At 42.6% G+C, this 20,726-nt stretch overlaps 2 protein-coding genes across 18 annotated transcripts in view; one reads left to right on the plus strand and one right to left on the minus strand.

Annotated features, from left to right (window-relative positions):
* Window positions 1-12,135, plus strand: part of maptb (microtubule-associated protein tau b) — a 38,442-nt gene extending 26,307 nt beyond the window's left edge. For 6 of the 13 annotated variants that reach the window (XM_028985570.1, XM_028985571.1, XM_028985572.1 and 3 more), the window contains 9 exons: window positions 1,059-1,232; window positions 3,135-3,201; window positions 3,544-3,594; window positions 3,765-3,991; window positions 4,321-4,413; window positions 4,594-4,686; window positions 7,288-7,369; window positions 7,444-7,550; window positions 10,316-12,135. In XM_028985570.1, coding sequence (XP_028841403.1) covers window positions 1,059-1,232; window positions 3,135-3,201; window positions 3,544-3,594; window positions 3,765-3,991; window positions 4,321-4,413; window positions 4,594-4,686; window positions 7,288-7,369; window positions 7,444-7,550; window positions 10,316-10,531 — 1,110 coding nt within the window. In that variant the 3' untranslated portion in view covers window positions 10,532-12,135. Of the gene's footprint in view, window positions 1-1,058; window positions 1,233-3,134; window positions 3,202-3,543; window positions 3,595-3,764; window positions 3,992-4,320; window positions 4,414-4,593; window positions 4,687-7,287; window positions 7,370-7,443; window positions 7,551-9,063; window positions 9,297-10,315 lie in introns of all 13 variants that reach the window. The other 7 variants (XM_028985575.1, XM_028985568.1, XM_028985576.1 and 4 more) reach the window with 5 other exon arrangements.
* Window positions 12,136-12,896: 761 nt separating this feature from the next.
* The window catches only part of kansl1b (KAT8 regulatory NSL complex subunit 1b), a 45,262-nt gene continuing 37,432 nt past the window's right edge, over window positions 12,897-20,726 (minus strand). For 4 of the 5 annotated variants that reach the window (XM_028987150.1, XM_028987148.1, XM_028987151.1 and 1 more), the window contains 9 exons: window positions 20,358-20,523; window positions 18,823-19,026; window positions 18,001-18,189; window positions 17,629-17,783; window positions 17,369-17,490; window positions 17,207-17,264; window positions 16,823-16,935; window positions 16,338-16,581; window positions 12,897-15,872 (listed from right to left, as the gene is read on the minus strand). In XM_028987150.1, coding sequence (XP_028842983.1) covers window positions 15,624-15,872; window positions 16,338-16,581; window positions 16,823-16,935; window positions 17,207-17,264; window positions 17,369-17,490; window positions 17,629-17,783; window positions 18,001-18,189; window positions 18,823-19,026; window positions 20,358-20,523 — 1,500 coding nt within the window. In that variant the 3' untranslated portion in view covers window positions 12,897-15,623. The remainder of the gene's footprint in view (window positions 15,873-16,337; window positions 16,582-16,822; window positions 16,936-17,206; window positions 17,265-17,368; window positions 17,491-17,628; window positions 17,784-18,000; window positions 18,190-18,822; window positions 19,027-20,357; window positions 20,524-20,726) is intronic. The other variant, XM_028987152.1, reaches the window with a different exon arrangement.

Below are 20,726 nucleotides of genomic sequence, written 5' to 3' on the forward strand. Positions count from 1 at the left end.
CTCCATTACCTAGGAGTAGACCTTTCCAGGGAGGCTGAGGAGTGTGATTCCCCTATAGTTGGAACACACTCTCTGGTCCCCCTTCTTAAAAATGGGGACCACCACCCTATTCTGCCACTCCACTGGAACTACCCCCGATGTCCACGTAATGTTGCAGAGACATGTCAACCATGACAGCCCTATAACATCCATAGCCATAAGATGGCTTGGGTTCCAGAGCCAATGCTATGTGTCGAGGTGAGACCGACTATATCTAGCTGGTACCGCTCAACCTCTTCCACAAGCTCCAGCTCCTTCCCCGCCAGAGAGGTGATGTCCCAATAGCCAGTTTCCTTGTCCGGGGATTGGACCGCCAAAGCTCCTGCCTCGGTCTGCCACCCGATCCACATTGCACCAGGCACTCACTCACGGGCCCCAACCCCAGGCCTGGCTTCATGTTGGGAACCTGGTAACTTCGTTGTTCCTTCCATGAAAGATCTTCCGAACCGTTGTTTGTCTCTACCCTTTACCTAAGACCAATTTGTCATGGGAGACCCTACCAGGGGCACCAAGTGCCCCATTCATCATAGCTCCTAGGATTCTTAGGGCTCTCAAACTCCTCCACCACGATAAGGGGCCGGTTCAAGGAAGGGTACGCATGATTCACACAATAAATGTGTGAATGTTATTCTATAAATTGGTTTAATTTTATGTGTTTATGATTAATTTACCCATTTTACAGTGCTGGTACTACCCAAGTAATTTTTCTATAGCTTTTCAATTATTATTATTAATTTATTTGAACAGTATTATTATTTATAATAATATTAGCAGTAGTATTATTTAAAAGTATACTAATATAATGATACCAGACATTGTAAAATATTTATTCAAAATACCTATTCATGTCTATTCCATTTATAATATTTGTATGTACTTACATATTTTGTATTGTTTGTAAATGTCTCCCTTACACTTTGTGTTTGTTCTTGTGTTTTTCTTTGAATGCTTCATCCTTTTTTTTGTCTGGTTTTTCCTCTCTTATCCTAAAACATACATGAACTTACACAATACACAAGACCCCTTCCAAAGCTAGACCTTCATCTGTCCCTAAAAGACCATCTATAGTCACAACCTCCCCTTTGAAAAAGCCTTTTTCCTCCTCGTGCTCCAACCCTCTTTGGTCCACAAGCAGGCCCAGCTCACTAGCCACTAAACCCACTAGCCCACCCGTCAGCCAGATCAACCCCAGGGTGAGTATGGCCTCACATCAGGCAGGGTCCACTGGGATAATACTTTGTTTTCAATGTCCCAAGAAAATTTGACACATTTTAATTGTATGAACGTTTTATTGCTGTATGTTGAAGTTATCCACATGCAGCTCTGGAAAAAAGAGACCACTTCAAAAACCTGCCATTCTAGCAGCCATTCCATGTGCATTATTCATTCAATTTCAAAACAACACACCTTCTTCATCATTATGAGCTGCTGATCAGATGAGCAGGCTAACAATATTTTACCAAGCAGGGAAAGATTTGATAATTACTGCTGTGGAAATCCTATTTGATCCTGTTCAACCTGTAATAAGTAGTTTATTGTTATTGTCATGATGGCTGGACATGACGAGGAAGGAGGACACATACGCACAATGTCACGAGACAGGGGTTTAATATATAATACACAGGACGGGAAACATTACCAGACAATGACCCGACGACGAACAGACACAACAGGGCAGCCTTATACATTTACATTTAAGGCATTTGGCAGACGCCCTTATCCAGAGCGACTTACAACGTGCTTTCAAGTTACCATCGATGAAGTGATCAGTTCTAGTTCATTAGGACCCCCAACTATGAATACAAACTTTTTATTCACTCTGTTATAGATTCTGTACATAAGTCAGACAATAAGAAGTTTACAAGTTAATCTAAATATTCTCTAAAGAGGAAGGTCTTAAGCTGCCATTTGAAAATACTCAGTGACTGAGCTGTTCTGACCTGGAGGGGAAGTTCATTCCACCACTGAGGGACCAAGACAGAGAAGAGTCTAGATGAATGTCAGGAACCATCTCTGGAGGCTTGGAGTATACAAGGTGCAGTGTGAGGTGTAATAAGGGCTGTGAGGTAGGATGGTGCTGCTCCATGTTTGGCTTTGTAGGCCAGCATCAGTATTTTGATCCTGGGAGCCAGTGGAGGGAGCGTAGCAGAGGGGCGGTGTGGGAGAATTTGGGAAGGTTGAAGATCAGTCGTGCTGCTGCATTTTGTATGAGTTGTAGAGGTCGGATGGTACATAGAGGTAGACCAGCTAGAAGGGAGTTACAGTAGTCCAGTCGTGAGATTACTAAGGACTGATCCAGTGTCTGGGTGGCCTGTGTTGACAGATAAGGACGGATTTGTCTGATGGAGGAGAGGAATCTACTGTAGAGAAGGAATCTACAGGAGCGGGAAAGATTGCTGATGTGAGTCGAGAAGGAGAGTTGGTTGTCAATTGTTACTCCAAGGTTGCTGTCACAACCATGCTGGCATGACGAGGCAGGTGAACAAAGAGGTGACGAGATGACAAAGAAGAAGGACGCAATCGCTGATATCAAGAAACCAGGGTTTAATGAGTGAAGCACAAGGACAACAGTGAAATAAGAAACCCCTTTCGGACCGGATCATGACAGTTGCGGGCTGTTGTAGAAGGAGAGAGCTGTGAGTTGTCCAGGTAAATAGCAAGATCCTGGTGAGGCGAAGAATCTGCTGGAATGAATATTAGTTCAGTTTTTGGCGGGATTGAGGGTGAGGTGATGTTAGACACGCAGAGGTTTTGGAAGCAGCATGTAGATCTGAGGGAGGAAAAGAGAAGATGAGGTGTGTCGTCGGCATAGCTCATATAATTATACAACAGGTGAACACGATCAGAGAACATGAAACTCCGGTCTGAACTCCGGAGTAACCCCTGTCAGACCAGATCATGACAGATATAATGCTGCGGTCTATTCATTTTTTCCAGAGCTGTTTATGTCCTTATATTGCATCATGAGCTGTAGTCAGGTCTGAAGCCCACTTCCCTCCGTTTCTCACTGAACAACCTTTCACAAGGGAAAGAGGAACATGTCATAGGTCCTTAATAACACCTTGTTACATACTAATATGACATTTTTCTCTCAGATTATAGACGGAAAGGTAAAGGCTGCAGGTGGAGCTAAACCTCAAGGTGCTGCCACCAAAATACCAGGTATGTTTGCTGAGTTAAAGCTATGAACCCCATTCTACCATTTAATTTAGGTGGTGTGACTAGGTGAGGTTCTGACTTTGGGAGAACTTTGTAGTCTGAGTTCTTCCAAAGTAGTTTGAGAGTTGCCGCAGCGATTAGTGATAAAGGCCGATGTCACAAGCTGCAATGAGAGACAGTGGCAAGACATTTTTAATATAAACATTTATTTTTGCCCCCTAAAATGGCAGTATTCTCCATCCTTTTAAGCATGTCACAGTGACACTGATGATGGCGAAAGAATGGGCATCGCTGCTTAACAGTGGCCCTTTGTTCTGTCTCATTTCTACTGCTTGTGAAATGCAGCTGCTTCAAGAACAGAGCAGCGGAGGTATGGATCACCCCAAAGTGAAAGAGGTAAAAAAGATTCAAATCAAGAACAAAAGATAGAAAAAAAAAAAATAGAAACCAAAACCGAAACAAAAGAAAGCGCATATATAAACTCCGACAGATTAGAAGACAATATTGATGAGTGATGAAACATGATGGTTGCCGGACTTTCATTTCATCTCTATTTTCGGTTGCAGCCGACTGTCCCAAGACCCCTGATCGCAGCGGCTGCAGCAGCCCAGCAAGTCGCTCCAGCACTCCTGGTCCAGGATTGAAGAAGGTAGCGGTGGTCCGCACTCCTCCCAAATCACCCGGGTCACGTCGCACCCCTGTGGTCCCGGTAGCCCCGATGCCTGACCTGAAGAATGTCAGGTCAAAGATTGGCTCCACAGAGAACCTGAAGCACCAGCCAGGAGGAGGAAGGGTAAGCAATGTTTTTGGTTCATTTGGCTTTACATAGTTACTAAACAGACATGTTAACACGGACACTGTGGCACAGAAGGTAGCACCCACAATCTGAGTCCATGTTGGCCTAAGTCTCATATGCATTAAGGGAATGGGTAGTGAGTGAGATATAATAATCTGGGGTCTGTGTGGTTATATATTATATATCATTATGTAGATATGTATTGTTAAGTGAAAGTGAACGGCAACCTTCTGATTACGGGGCAGCTTTCTTAACCGCTAGGATACCACAATATAAAGATCTGTAAAAAACAAAATTAAACATATTCCGTAATCACATTTTTTCAGGTGCAGATACAGGACAAGAAGATAGATCTGAGCAATGTCCAGTCCAAGTGTGGCTCCAAAGTCAACATCCGGCACACCCCGGGTGGAGGCAATGTGAGTATAGCAGCCACTTCCCAGGAGCTGTGGGGTCTCTTTGTCATTTTGCTTTGCTCGTTTATTTTGGTTTTCTTCTCACTGTGTCTCCCCTGCATTGAGCACTTTCAGAAAGTGTAACCTCTCCTTTTTGTTTATTCCTTCTTTTTTTCCTTGCCCTGTTTTTTTTGCGTCCTCCAGGTGCAAATAGCACACAAGAAGATGGACTTTTCTAATGTTCAGTCTAGGTGTGGCTCCAAAGACAATATCAAGCATGTCCCTGGCGGTGGTAATGTGAGTAACTGGCGGGACTGGCGCCTGGTTATGGGCCTTCCCGCAGCCGACCTGAATCCACACAGTGAACATGAACTGGCCGTAACAAACAGTGCATCCACTGGTGCATTGTGCCAGTCTCAAAGAGGGCCCAGTTAACCCTGAGCTGCTAAATGTGCTCTAATAACAATCTAGCTAACGACCTGCTCATTTTCTAAAGCAGCTTCTGCTTTATGCAAAACTAGTATCACTTCAGACATACCGTAGCTGGGTCTAGTGGATCCCTCAGCTTTTGGGCAAATTCATTTTCTCTGTGTCGATTTAACTTTAGAAGCAAATATGGCGAGCAGTCAGCTATTCAGCCCATTCTCTTCTGGGTTGGATAGATTGTAAGCTTGGGATCGGTGCTTTTTTTGTGTATTGATAATCAAAACGTTTTTTTTCGTAATGTATACATGTATATAATGTATACATCAGCATTTTTCAATAAATAGGTGTTTCAATTTATCACCATTAATCATCTTAGTTTTGAGATGCAGTGTCATACTAGGAAGCGTGACTAGATTGCACTTATAGGCACTTTTGTTTTTATATTGCCCCCTTGTGGTCTCCAAAAGCTACTTTTCCAGGCTACATAAAATAAGATTAAGGTTTCAACCATTTTAATACATCAGTACCTTTATATTAATAAAATGAATAATTTAAAGGAGGTTATTTTTAATTGATTATTTCAGGTCACTATAAAATCATCCCTACGAAAGGGAGGATTCTCACTTACACCATGTCTTCAGTTCTGAGCCCTTCACGACATTACCTGAGTCTGCCTTGCTTTATTCTTTTTTCAATCGGGCAATGCACAAATAGGATTTGAGTGCATGTTTTTCTTGCTCTCAGCAGATGCCCGTCAGAGCACTTTTCATTTCAACATCCTGGCACAAATAAACTTGATGAAGCATGTGCCAAACTAAAGAGACTGACAGGCTTTTGCTGTAATGTCACTTGCTGGCTCGGCTGCTTCGACTGCGATGTCTTCTTTAACAGAAGTGTCATTTGTACAATTGTCATTTGTACAATTCTGGTCTTTGGGTTTCCTTTTACCAGAAGCATGGTGATTTTTATAGCACCGGTCTGAAATTTACTCAGAGGTATGGGCTGATGACCAAGTACCTGATCCGATCTGATCCCAGTGTTTCATTCACTTCTCACTGTATAGAAGAGACTGGGATCATTCCTATTGTAAAGCAATATATATCAAACACTTTGATATACATCTTCTGTATCAGCATCAGATCAGTGTATTGCTAATGAGGCTTATGAAGGAAGACTTTTGGTGGGGTCTGGAGTCTTAAGAACGTGACCTTCCTTTTGGTCTCAACAAGCACTTCCCTGCATGGGCACCGTGAGTGGGGTGGTGCAGGGCATCCTGTGTTGTCTGCCTGTATAAAAAATATTATATTGTATGAATTTGTGGGTCCGGGTGCCCTCTCAAGATTGTTACCTGAACATCTATTCATCTGTCTATCTTTTGCACCATTTTCCAGGGTTTTCTTAGTGCTGTTATTCTGTTACCAGGACCCACAACTATAACACTGCATGACCTGAAATGTGTCCCCTGCAAATACAATGGTGAAAGCCCACATGTACACAACGAAATGTGTCCCCTGCATTTAACCCATCGAGCAGTGGGCAGCCATGAAAGGAGCGCGGGGAACAGTGTGTGGGGACGGAACCTTGCTCAAGGGGACCTCAGTGGAACCTTGTTGGTTCCAACTGTCTGTGTGTCACAATAATAGAGAAGTTGTTTGACTTGGAAGATGGTGTTAATATAACATAAAAAATTAAATGAGCATGTGGGTCTAGATAACCCAAGAGTTGGTGTAACAGGAGTTAATATAGGCAGACATACAATTTGCAGAAATGTTGGTGACATTGATAAACACACACAGTAGGCTAGGGTCCAAGTGAAAATGAATGTTTAGTATTGATGAAAAAAACTTTTTCAGTGTGCTCATTAGAACGGGGTACGCAGCTACGGTACTTTTCTGGCTAAGATACAGTTGAGCTCTGATAAAGGAATGGTCCTTTGGTGGAAAATGCCATACTGACCAAACGATACATCCGGCTCATGTCACAAGCGGGTCTCCAGACTGTTAGCGTAATTGTGAGGGTGCCATTTTTAACTTGGAGGCATTTTTACATGTCCATGATGATCCAAACTTTGATCTTAAGCAGCGCAAGGCGCTGTTATTAATTCACCATATATAATGTAAATATAATGCATATATAATGTACATTGTTACATGTAGTGATTATTGCATTTTTGTTTTTGAGAGACAGAGTTATTATAGAAAAGCCGGTATTTGGAAATGAGTTATTGTTCTGGGTTTGGTTTTTAAAAAAAATGTAAACTACATCTGATGATTACATTTTTTTTAATGGTTTTCAGTGTATTCACCCCTCGACTGAATACTCTGGTTTTGTTGCTGCCCTTCTGCTTGTGTCTTTAAGCAGTGAGAAACACCTGCCTATCGTGATGTTCAGCAGTCTGATGGATCAGTCTGGATCTGGCTGGTCTTGGACACAGGATAATTGTACATGTATTTATTTGCTTTCACTATGCAGATCCAAATTGTGCACAAAAGGATGGACCTGAGCAACGTGCAGTCCAAGTGCGGCTCCAAGGCCAACATTCATCACAAGCCAGGTAGCCCTCAAAAGAGTCATTTTCTTTAGCGCCTCTTGGTGGAATATGTTTCTGTACATGTATCTGTAATACAGGTGGTGGAAACATTGAGATCAAATCTGAAAAGCTGGAGTTCAAGGCCCAGTCGAAGGTCGGCTCTTTCGAGAATGTTGGACATGTTGCCGGGGGTGGAAATAAAAAGGTAATGACACACATATTTTGAATATAAGTATGAACAACCATGATATGCACTTTATATCAATCAGCCATAGTGTTATGACCATGTGATTGTGCAAGTCTTGACGACACTAGACCCCTGAAGGTGTTCTGTTGTGCCTCCATGAATATGGAGAGCTTGAAATCTTTGAACGCAATGTTGTGTTCCTTAAGCTATACTTGAACCAATGTGGCAGAGCATGACCACTGCAGTCGAGGAAGATACCACAAGAGCTCCACAGGAGATCCCACAAGAGCTCCAGTTTTAGAGATGCTATAGCCCTGCAGTCCAGCCATCACAATTTGGTCCTTGTCAAAGTTGCTCAAACCTTCACACCCCCCACCCCCACCGGTACCACTGTAACAAGCTAATCAATGTTAGTCACATTGTGGGGCAGTAGTGGCCTAGCGAGTAAGGTTGCTGGTTCTAATCCTGATTCTGAGGTGCCACACACTGCTCCCGAGTGCCTTTCATGGCTGCCCACTGCACCCTCAGGGGATGGGTTAAAAGCAGAGAACACATTTCACTGTGTGCACTGGGTGCTGTGCTGTCATGTGTCACAATTCACATCACCGGGTCATAATGTTATGGCTGATCAACACACCATTACACAGTATTCTAAGCTCAATGTAAGATGTCGAGTGAAGGTTCTATGAGAGTGTCTCCTTTGGCTTGCCACTGTCCTCTCATTGCAGCATGAAAGCGTCTTTAACCGTAACCACATCTCAGCTCCAGAAACGCTTGAGAAAGGAAGCATTTAGCTTTTTCCTTGTTTAGCAGCCGAGCAGTGATTAGCGTTTCTTCTGGACTGGGAATGAAGAACCCTGCAATAAAAACAAAAGCAATTAATTGTGAGGGCTTTCAAACCAGACGGTGCACGGTTCAACAGGAGCAACTTCTTGCTTCCTGAACAGGGGTCTTCAACCCATAGGATGTCCAACAGTGTAACAGCCAGGACCTGCATGAGACCACACTGCTGATTGGGCAGCATCACGCTACCTCTCCGCTCAGCTCCCTCCTGTTCTCTTGCTGTGTGTTTTTTTTGTCTTTCACCCCCTTCCACTGTCTTCCTGCAGCCGCTCTCAGCTGGTTGAAATGCATTCTAAGCCAGTGATTGCAAAAACGCTTAGAAATTAACTCATTTAAATCCAACTGCATGAATATGATTTGATTTTGTGAAAAGAAACAGGGCCTAACATTCACTCAAGATGCTAATCAACCCATGAAGAAATGATATAATGTTGGCTGGATTAATCCCTTTTTCATTTTATTAACTTGCCAGTTGTACTTTTTATTTCACATTAAGAATTCGTCTTTTTTATTTTATTTACCTCCTTTTCTGTTATGTTAATTCCTCTTCACTGATCATTTGTTTGTGTATGTTAATATATTATCATTTTTCAGCCCTGAACCCATTTTGTTGTTGTTTTTGTTTATGAATACTTATACTCCTGGGACAAAACATGTCCGTCTCACCACTCCTGCCAATCACCTGTAGAAGGAGAAGGGGAGGGAAGCAGAGAGTGGAGCTACCAACGCTGCCCCGGCTCAGAACTCTCTCAGTCCAAACGTCCAATGGGAGCACAGTCAGACCGGGCCTCAATGAGGTCTTGTCCAATAGGAACACTGTCTGTGCAGACCTCTGTGACGTCACAGAGTTTCCCCCGCCCTCTCCCTGTGATCACTCCATACGGCTGGGGGTGGGTGGTCTTCTAAAGCTGGAGGAGTCCAGTAAGTAGCTCCGCCCCCTTCAAGAGAAAGTCCGCAGAGTGACTGTCCCACATGAATTAGAGAGTAATATGAGTGAAATAAACACAGCAAGGTCATAATGAAACAGGAAATGACTGACTTTACTCTCTCTACAACAATCATTACAATGCAGTGCAAAATCCCCAGTTAAAGTATATTGGCGTAGCTTTGAATGTATTTGTCTTTATTATTATTATTATTATTATTATTATATATGCGCATCCTGGAATAACCAGAAGTCCCCTGGAAACTTTGGGTCTGTGTTGAGACACTAGAGGGCAGTCTTGCTAGCCAAAGCTGCTCCCATAATGCACCTTAACCACTGGTTACATCTTGCACATCTCCCTCCTCATGGCTATAAACCAGCAACAAACCCAAAACTGTTGGATTTAAGACATATAAAGAGATGGGAAATTATTTTATTAGTATATTATTATTATTAATAGTAGTGGTATTAATACCTGAAACAATTTGTTGGGATGCCACTGCATTTAATGATGATTGATTACAGTCTATATAAATAATGCCTTTTGAATTTTTTAATACTATGACACTATGTGAACCTATTATAAGAAAAAAAAAATGTATTGCCAATCTAAAGTATGCTTTCATAGTATACATTTATGTTTATTAATTAATATTCTTTTTCCATTGGTTAAAAGTACCTTACCATTAAATCTCATTGTTTGGTGAAGTGGGTGAAAACCTCAGACGTTGTTCATGTTGTAAGTGTCTCTGGTAGCTGGAAAGGTCTGTTAATGGTGGAGAGGAACTTTATCAGCAACAGTTAGTCTCGAGTTCCAGTGGATGCTGTGTTCGTTAACCTGAGTCTGTCACTTTAAAAGCTTGATTGATTGATCATTAGAAAACCTTATTACAGCTGAAAACTGATTAAAGAGGCAATAAAACTGGCCAATTTCACAGCAGCTAGTGCATCGCGGGACGTGGGATCTATTTAAAGCCGTGGAAATGACCTCTGGATCTCCTTTCCCCTTCCGCAGATCGAAAGCCACAAGCTGAGCTTCCGCGAGCAGGCCAAGGCGCGCACCGACCACGGCGCCGAGATCGTGTGCAAGTCCCCCAGCATGTCAGCGGAGGGGTCGCCCCGCCGCCTGAGCCACGTGTCCTCCTCCGGCAGCATCAACATGGCGGACTCCCCGCAGCTGTCCACACTGGCCGACCAGGTGTCCGCGTCCCTGGCCAAGCAGGGCCTGTGATGCGGCGCCACCCACGCCGCTTCACAATACACATCTAAACACACACACAAAAAATAGTAATCGCTCCATCTCCTGGGCTTGTTTTCAGATTAATTCGTTTTAGATCAGAATTGGGGGCAAACCGATTATTTAAAGGGAAAAAAGTAGCCCTGTTTATCTTTTATTAATTTGTAATAATGCTTGACTAATTCATTGTATTTAGGCACCCTCCCCCTTCTAAGATCCAAACATTTTTCTCCCACTCAGCCTCCTGTCTCCGCCTGTTGCCTTATTGTAAAAAACTTTTTTTTTTTATTTCTTTGTCTCCATATTTTGAGAGACAGACAACTTCATCAGATCCTGGCAGAAGAAGCCAGCGCAACCGAAACGCCGATTTAGACAAAGCCCAGTTTATTATATTGGGCTACAGAAACTGAACAAAGTACCAAAATAAGTAGGTTTGAACGAGGTTAAGTGCCAAATAAGCTCGACGATCTATCACTCCACCCCGCAGATGACAGGTTCCTCTATAGCAGCGAGGGCTTGACGTGAATGAGTATTTATTATTATTATTTTTTTGGCATAAAAGGGTTTAAATCACGGCTATTTTTGTTCAAATTTTTGAACAGAAGCTTTGTCCACAGAGCTTGAGAGATAATCAGAAGCCATGTATGGAACCATACAGATTCCCAATCCATAAACCCTAGTACTGGTGCTTCTAGTAAACGAACGGGAAAATGTTGGAGAAGTGCCTACCGTCCCCTTCTGGGGACCTGTGCACTTCAAAAAAAAAAAAAAAAAAAAAAATATTGCACCTAAGCTATAAGAAATTTACAGATAAAAAAAAAATTCAAGCATGAAGGTCCGAATTATTGACACCTTCTCCATCACAAAACCTAGCACCCCATTTTTTTCCAGCATGAAACAAAAGTGCCAGATCTTCACCGTTATTACCCCTGTCACTTTACCCTACACTACGTACACACTAGGAAGTAAAAAAAAAAAAAGAAGAAAAGAAATAAACACAGCTGAAAAAAAGAGAAGCTTTACGCACTCCCGACCTTGTGTTGCTCACGTTTTCCCCCCTTTCTTCCTGATAGTATATTCTGTGGATGTGAGATGTAAACCGATATTCCAGACAAGAATGCAGCAGTGGCTGGCAGTTCCTCCTGTTGATTTTCCGTAGCTAGTGTACTTTTTCTACTCCTTCCTTTTCTATTCATTTGCCCCCCGGGGGGCGTGTTGCGTGAAGGGTGACGGAACGATGACGTCACGGGCGTTACGCGTTAAAAGCACCCAGAAGGTTGACGCAACGGTGACGCAAGAGCGGCTTGTTTTTGGGTGCGTGAGCGAACGAAGAACGACTCGAAGTTCTAGCGCAGCTCTGGAGAGGTTTAGACCCGGGTGTAGGCACGTGTGACGTGGTGCCACGCGGTCCGTCCCGACAGCTCCGGTTTTTCAGTCCCCAGCTCCGCCGTTTTTATTGCAGTTAAAAGAAGAAAACATTCTAGCTTGACAGTCGTGATTGTTCTTATTGTATAACTGTGCGTTTTATTATTGATTAGGTCACACTGATACTCGTTCCTGTAAAACCTGTATTTGGAAATAAAAGACAATTGAACAGCTTTTTGTCTCGTGACTTTTTGACTTGCTTTTACAAACTGGCACAAAAAATGCGGAATCTGGCAACTGTGCTGTAACGGCTTAAAATGAAATGAAATGGAAATTATGATAAATGCGCTATGTGGTTATTTGTATTCGTAGTACGGTATTTGTCTGCCAAAAACAATACTTGTCTCATATTATTCTAAAATCAAAAATGTTATTTAATCTTGTTGGAGGAAATCAGATGTGATTTTTAATTTTTTTTTAATGCTGCTTTTAAAACTGGGTGGAGCAGGAAATGATTCTCTGGTGCATGAATATACACACACGTACTGTGGATATAAACCGATCTTAGCAGAGGTTCCAAAAACAACCAACATTTTCCTTGTGCATTTTCTGCCTCGAACCTTCAGAGGTCGTTTCTTCGGCTGACCAAGCAAACAGATTTGACTCTAGATATGGTGACCCCTGTTTTATTTTGAAGTGTTGCGTAGATATAGAGATAGAAAGAGAGAGACAGATATAAACACACATGAAGATCACAGAGGACCCAGTCCTTTGGAACCATGAAGAATAAAATATTGTGTGTTAGGGTAACTTAGTCTTTTTTTTCTCATCTTTATTAAGGGTGGTAATAATTCCTGAGGGGACTGTATATATTACACCTAATACAGTGGCCACTGAGTGCATTTGAGAACGTTTATCATTACAAAGGCACAATTCATGAAGGTGGTAAAAGAAGAAAAGGTCGCTCATGGGAGGGAAAACATGACACATCTGATACAATATAATTCACTTTAATTTGAGAAGCACAAAGGCTGCGTGTACGTCAGATCTGCCAATTATCCATAACCTTTTCAGCCTGTGCATAAAGGAAAAAAAAAAAAAAAAAAAAGTTAAATATTTTTGTATGTGTTCTCCCTATACAATCAGGACAGCTACAGCCTGAACATCAAACACAGTTAAGAATCAAAACAAAGTATTTACAAAATATACTTTTTTTTTGTACAAACTATTACATGCTAAAGGATATACCAGACTCACCCAGCCCCACCCCCCCTGTTCACCACGTTGGAAATTCAAAGTATGAAAATAACCCACACAATACAATATTGGCTTTTCAACGCTAAATCAAACCCTATTGTACATTAAACCCGGTGTGATGGCGGGGAAGGGGGGGGTTAGGACTCCCACACAGCGGAGACACTAATCCCGAAGCCAGACAGCAAGAGGTACAACAGTTCAGCAAGATAACGGGACGGCAGCCGATGGTCCCTTAAGTCGTTGCTCCGACAGACGCTCAGAAATGAAATGGCGGGGACGTTCCTGTGGCTAGAGAGGACGACTGAAAACAGATATTCTGGGGTATATGACCTCCATCCCCATCAAAAAAAACAAAAAAAAAAACAAGTTACCATACTTATTGTGTGAAAATAACATAAAAAAAAAACTATACTGAAAGTACAGAGTTGTCTAATTCAATACATTCCTTTTTTGTTGTTTGTAATATCAGACGCGGACGAGCCTCACGTAGCCGAGGACGTGAGATGACACGAAGTAAAGCGTGGGGCTTCGGGGCAGTGACTGCAAGCACTGGGTAATGAGCTTGGCACATACGGTCAGCGGCTGTACAACACGGCCTGCTGGGCGTCAGACAGCAGATGAAGGTGATGAAGGGGGGAGACAATCCAACAATACACAACAACGCATAATATAGGCCACGCCTTCCAAGAGGAAACATTAGTTAAGAGCCTTATGTACAACGCCTTGGGTTCTAGAGGAGAAAAGGAGCAGTTCAGCTCGGCAATGCAAGCTCTTTATCACCAGGGGGCGCCAGAAAGAGACGGGAAAAAAAATAAAATTAAGTTTACAGTGGAGTGAGCTGATCGTTTATCTTGTACTAGAGTAAGTACTATAATATGCATAACAAGTTGAGTGATGGTATATGAACGAATTATTTTTGACACTCAAGATAAGGTACAAATACATTTTGAAAAAGAAATACCTTTAGGGGGTAGAGTGACAAAAGATACTCGATGACACACACAAAAAAAAACCATGTATACATATATATTTATATATAGAAAAAAATATATATCAGCATTTGCTGAGAAATTAAATAGTGCCATTATCATCTACTGGCAGTGTAAAGGAGTACAATGAAAATCTGAATGTCAATGTCTTGCAGGAACGGAAGTGCTAATTCAGCCTGATTGGAGCTCTGGATGCTCCCAACGCCACGGCCAGAATACATCAAACCCATCAGGAGACGAGCTCATTCAAAAGCCGCATGAGCCAAACAGCTCTGTGGGTCTCGCGTGGGTGCAATTATTTAAAAAAAAAAAAAAAGACCGAGCACAGACTTGCCCCATGCTAGGTGCTTAACAAGGATCAGGCGCAAAAGGCAGTGACCGGACGTTCAGCAATACAAGCCTTGCATGCCCTTTTATTAGAGAATATGCATAAAGTCAACATTTATACGGCATACACGTGAATTGTACAGTGTTGAGAGGTCGTGGAATCAACAGGGCCATGCAAACACACAACCATTAAATGTGGTCTGTATCACTGTCTGACAGAATCAGGGCAAACGATGCTGGGTTAACGGTAAGGTCCAACTTGCTGACAAAAACAATAACCAAACAGAAACATACACAGAAGAGGTGGGGTGGGGGGTTTAATGCACTGGGTTGGGGCGAAGGCTGGACTACGAACCCAGCAGAAACTCAAGCCCAAAGTCAAAAGACAAGACAGAGAAAAGCCAAACAGTTCAACAGTTCACACAGGTTCGACAAGTGCTCAGGTACGTTCGTTTTTTTTTTTTTTTTAATTTTTTTTTTTTTACCTTTTTCATTTCTTTAAATGCTAGACCAGTTCTCAAGGGCATACAGGCCATTACTGATTAAAGTCACAGAGAGGGAATGTGAGAAAAAAAAAAAAAAAAGGGACAAAGCGCTTTGGCAACGTGTGAGAGGGGGTGAAAGGCGTTGCCTTTATTTAGATATCGGTCTGTTTATTTATTTATTTATTTTGTCACTCCACTTTAAACTTTGGGTGAGGGAGGAAAAAACAAAACAAAAAAGAAACCAAAAAATATGATGATATATAATGACGACTGAGATCTTAGCCCCTCAAAAGCGTGCTACATAGTTTGCTAGAGAAGTACGCTTAAGCAAATCTGGACGCGACCTGGAAGCCCCGCCCGCCGCTGTTAAGCCTTCTATCTATTCTTTCTTTTTTTTTTTTTTCCTCTACACTTTTTACCGAACATGTTTTACTTTATTATTCCAGTGACCGAGAGACAAGAAAAGAATTAAAACAGATTTCTAGGTTTGTATAATTCACTAAAAACTGTGAAAAAAATCTGACTGGTGTTTGAATATCAAACAACAGGAATTTTCATTTGTTTTTTTTTTTTTTGTTTTTTTGATGGATTTTTGATGTTTCAGATTATTTTTGTTATTTATTATTGATTTTTGAGTCCATGAAGTTCTTTTTCACTGTGGATTCATCGGTGGGTGGCTCTCAGGGTGCTGGATGGGTGCTTCTGTCGAGTGCTACTGTCATCCGGGAGCGGTGATGGGGGTCCGGCGTCTGACTCCGATTTGGACGAGCCGGTCTTGCAGCCGGAGATGCGGCGAATGGTGCGGTACGACCGATCGCCTGTGGGACTGCACTGCTGCTCGTCTGCCTCTTGCAATGGGTCGAACTCCAGTGGAAAGTCCCGGCACTCCCATGGCTGCACTGGCTGGGGAACCCATAGGGAGAAACACACGAGTATCAAATGAGGATGGAAATTCGTGGAAACACATCAAACGCGACACGTTCACTGACTGGCTTTGAGGGATTCTAGGACATCACAAGTGCCAACATCTTTAAATACCATTGTGTTCTTTGTTTTACTGGCAATAAATAAATAAATAAGTAAATAAATAAAAATTCACCTGCAGCCTGAATGAATGACTGATGTTGCTTAGCAACACCACCAACAGCTGGATCCTCAATACTATTTTTATCACATAAGATGGCACTTAAAATTTACAAAGTATAATACTTTCAGGACTGCACCAAATGTTTTTAGATACTGATTTAATATGTACATTTTTTTGTTTATTTTATATATATATATGTGTGTGTGTGTGTGTGTGTGTGTGTGTGTGTGTGAGAGAACTATAGAGATTTAACTGACTTGTCAGGTATAGTTTCACTAGCAGCAACTTACCATCTCCTCACAGGTGTTGTCCGGTGTGGAGCAGCGGGTGTCTTCGTTGGACAGGAGGCGGTGGGTCTCTCGGCTGTAGAGGTTTGGCAGCAGCTCCGGGCTAGCTGGGCTGCAGGGGGAGGGGGCGGAGCTGTAGTCTTGGAGCAGGTGGAAGTGAGAGTTGTCCGGCGATGAGGGCTGAGGGGTGGAAGGATTGGTGCCCCCCAGCAGAGGGGTGGTGCGGCCGTCCACTGACTTGTACGAGCTTAAGCCAGGTTACAGGGAAATAAGATTTAACACTTTTTTTTATTCAACATTGGTGCACAGTTACGGCATATTCCTCGGCACATAAAATCATTAAAAACAATTAATTTCAGTATGCATTGCATTATTTCTTACATTGTTTTATATTACTTTAATAGAGGTTTCAATAAACATGTACGGTCAGTAATAACTGAGTAATGGTGTTTAAGATTGTTCTTTTATTTCTGTGTGAAAATCCTCACCGGCTGCCCCTCCTCTTGGCGACGGCGCTGGCTGTCCAAGTCCAGCGAGAGCGTTCCTGTTCCTCACATGGCAGGTGCAGCTGAGAGAAGGTTCCGTCGCTCAGATCCTCCACCTGAATGGCAGGGTGGGGGGAGAGAGGAGCGAGGCAGGAGTTTGATAAATGTGGAAGCAGATTTGAATTGATTCAGAGAGAGAGAGAGGGTGGGAGTGAAGGAAAAGAAAGGAGAAAGAAACATTCATTACATTCTCTAAAAGCAGCACTGACTCCAGTTCTGCAGTTTTCAATAGAAGCACTGAGCTGTTCTCATAATCACGACATGATAAGAGCTACAGATTAGACACATTGTAGAGTAAAAAAAAAAAAAAAAAAAAGGAATTCGTACCTCCACAACGTCATCTTCTGGAGATAATGGCTTCGCCAAGACATCCACCACCCTCCAACTGGAACAAAAAAGCCACAACGTCAGACGTCGCATGATCACCGCGAGCGTAATTTTCAACAGCAGAAGCAGGCAGGTGCTGTTCGAACGTCTGCAATGATTCACCTGGGTGTGAGGATCTCTTTATACTGCAGCTTCTCCACTCTGGTGGTGGCAGCAACAGACATGGGGATGACTATGTTGTTGATGTCAAATGAGCTCTCTCCTCTCCTCCTGCGGATAGGGGTCTGCAAGGAGACAGAACAGAATGTTACCAATCAAATTCCAAAATATCAATGCAGACTTCCACCCTGACCACGCACATTCCTGTATGAAACCCCACTGCCATTTTTACAAATTCATACAAAACCGGTTCAAATCAGTACCGGGTTGCTGCCGATGCTTTGGCTGTTGATCGAGACCGGGGTGGAGGTCTCTGATGACGTGGAGAGCTGCCTCAGGAGGGGGCTGTGGGTGGGGGTCTGCAAGGTGGTGAGAGATGGACACGAGTTCCCCATATCCATATACAATTTAGGGGTGTCTGAGAGAGAGGAGGAAAGAATATTTTTATATATATTTAGTGTACATCTTACACACATGCGGCAATTAAACAAATTGCATACAAATTAACAATACAAAATGCTTTAAAATAAAATACATTAAAGTACATTTAACACAAATAAGAGTAGACAGACAGTGTTTTGTCCAATCTACTCAAATGTCTTTGCAGAGTGAAAAAAAAATTGGATAGCACTCACTGTCCATCCTATCTAGCGAGGGTTCACGGGGCCTTTTGCGGCTGTGGCCCTTTTCGAAGGCGCTGTGGGAGCTGCCAGGGGCCCGATCGCTACGGTGATGCCGGCTCTCCAGCTTCGAGGCTCTCAGCAGGATGTCCACGGGCTGTCTGTAGTGCAACTTCTCACCACGCACTTTGTGATAGGACAGACCTGAGAGAGGAAGCACGATAAAAGCAACAGCGAGGTGGTCACTGACTGCCACTAAATGTCACACAATTCCTTAGGCCTACAATTTTATACATCACATACTGCTATAGTGTTCCAATACTCAAACAATGGCGACGGTGATCAATGACTCGCTTTACCTGTATTTTTACAGAGAAAGTGTGTGATGAAGCAATTGCATCAGTTCCGATACTGAAGATGACAACTTTAGTACTGTTAAAAGCACTGTTTAGAAAAAAAGCATTTGTGGTATGTATGTAGTTGAGGCTATTACTGGCATTTATTTAATTTCACATTTTTAAAAAAATCTTTCCTCTTACATCTTGCTGCGTTAGTATGTTTCAACAGGGATACATGCAGCTTATAGACAAGCACGACTTATTTAGGCACAATTTCTTTTCTTTTTTTTTTTTAAATTAGTAGGTGCAGCCTATATATAGGTGCGTTCTATAGTCCGGAATGTACAGTAAATAATAAGTAATAAGTGTGCGACATCAAATGTGATGGTGATTTTAGCTGTTTCAGGACAAGGTTCAAAACCGAAAATGACAAACAAAAATGATTAGGTTAACAGGAGGTGGTTGGAATGTCATTAAAGGCGCTGTGGGCAGCACTTACGGACTGAAGACAGGAGCGAGTTGGTGAGCTTGTATTTGTCTTTGGAGGATGAGGAGGATGAAGATGAACAGGGCTCAGACAGGCGTGTGCCCTGCGATAGCTTGTGTTTGAGCGACAGTTTCTTAACGGGCTTGATCTTGTCGAGCGGTCGGCCCTGCCAGTGAGACTTCAGTGTGCGCTGCAGGTGCAGGTTCATGGTGACGTCTGAGATGGGAAGACGTAGCGGAGGGTAAAGAAAAGATTTTAAAAATTAGGGGCAGAAACATAAAACAACGGTAAGACTTTAAATCTTTCATTGCACATAACCTATTTTTAACTGTCTGTGTTTTTAGCATTGCGATACCCCAACAACATGGATTTCTGCAGCCAGCAGCTCAGAGACTTTTCTGCCTACATTAAAGATGGCAGATTACATGAGTAATGACCAGCAGTGCCTTTATTCACCAGCGCTGCGAACATTAATGCGGATCAGACATCTGTGTGAAATGGACTATTCCTTTAGAAGTCAGACAGCATTTCCTCTTAAGAGCCACCAGGGGGGGCAGGAAAGCAGCATGAAATTGTGCACTGAAACCAGCATATGTATTCCTCCGCCCTTCTCTCAGATCTCTTCCCCTTGTTCTCTCACTTCCTGTTACTCAGCCTGTAGCTTACAGCAGTGTCCCTCCACTACATTAAGTCTGACTTCAGAGGAATATAGTAAAGGAAGCTGCTGTGAGAGCCACACACACACACACACACACACACACACACACCATAAAGGCTCCATTCAAAATGGCCTCTACTGGACCAAACCCAAACAGATCCCTGACGACATGGAATTAAGTGAAGGTTAATGAAGACATGCTGATACTGACACCAACGTCTCCTACTATTAATACTGCTGTGTTTCTGAAACGACACAGTGACTGTGGATAAAATAAGAGTGTGATAACCACAGGTCACTGTCATAGCTTATAATCTAATGGGTACACATGAATGCACATCACTTGTTAGGTACATCAATCTTCAGTTTGTTTTTGTTTCAAACTGCTTTTTCAAAAGAACATTCTTCCTCTAAAGCAGGGTTAGACATTGCTAATTTCCCCATTGTGTATATATTGTATGGGTTATTAGATCTATAACCAGGCAATAAATCCAGTAATAAGAATAAAACCAAAACAAACAAAAAAAAATATATAAAAACCTGTGACCCCACTATGAATTAGGAGGTTTTGGAAAGTATTTGACAAGCATGAAGACTGCATGTATAGCCAGCATCGGCTCCACCTGAGTGAACTAACACACTATGTGTTGTAAGGGACTGGGGATTTCATTTGAGAGAAGGACAGTCCTATCTGAGCTGGGCTGCTGGAATGCAGAGCCTTTAATCAACCACTAATAACAGCTTTTAGATGACTTGTGCTAACTGGTCCCATTACTTTGAAATAATTAAATGAGGTAATTAGAGTTACAAACCAAACCCTGGTGCACTGGCTACAACAAAAACTGGGGCTAACCCAGTACTGCACAGGTTTGAACGTGCGAACACCCACCGTCACTGAAGGAGAGGATTGGGTGGATGCAAGGGTCAAACTGGGTCAGTCTGTCCAGCAGGGGGCGATCATACTGGACATCCAGTGGCGGGGTGGAGCGACTAACACACGTCACACACTGAGGGTTCACCTCACAGCTGCAGCGACACACACTTGCGCGCTGGGACTGGAACAGAACAGAGGGCAGGAGGATGTTAGAAAAACATTTCCCACAAACACCGTCGGAAAACTTCTCCCTCTCTGAAAAATACACCGCAAGCACATACCACTCATGCAATTAAACGCACAGAAGTTATTTTTGGGTTAATTTTGGGACACAAAGCACAAAAATCACTTACTGCATTTGTATTATTCCATAATGTTTAACTA

This window comes from Denticeps clupeoides, chromosome 7, assembly GCF_900700375.1.
Source record: "Denticeps clupeoides chromosome 7, fDenClu1.1, whole genome shotgun sequence".
Classification (NCBI taxonomy): Eukaryota; Metazoa; Chordata; class Actinopteri; order Clupeiformes; family Denticipitidae; genus Denticeps; species Denticeps clupeoides.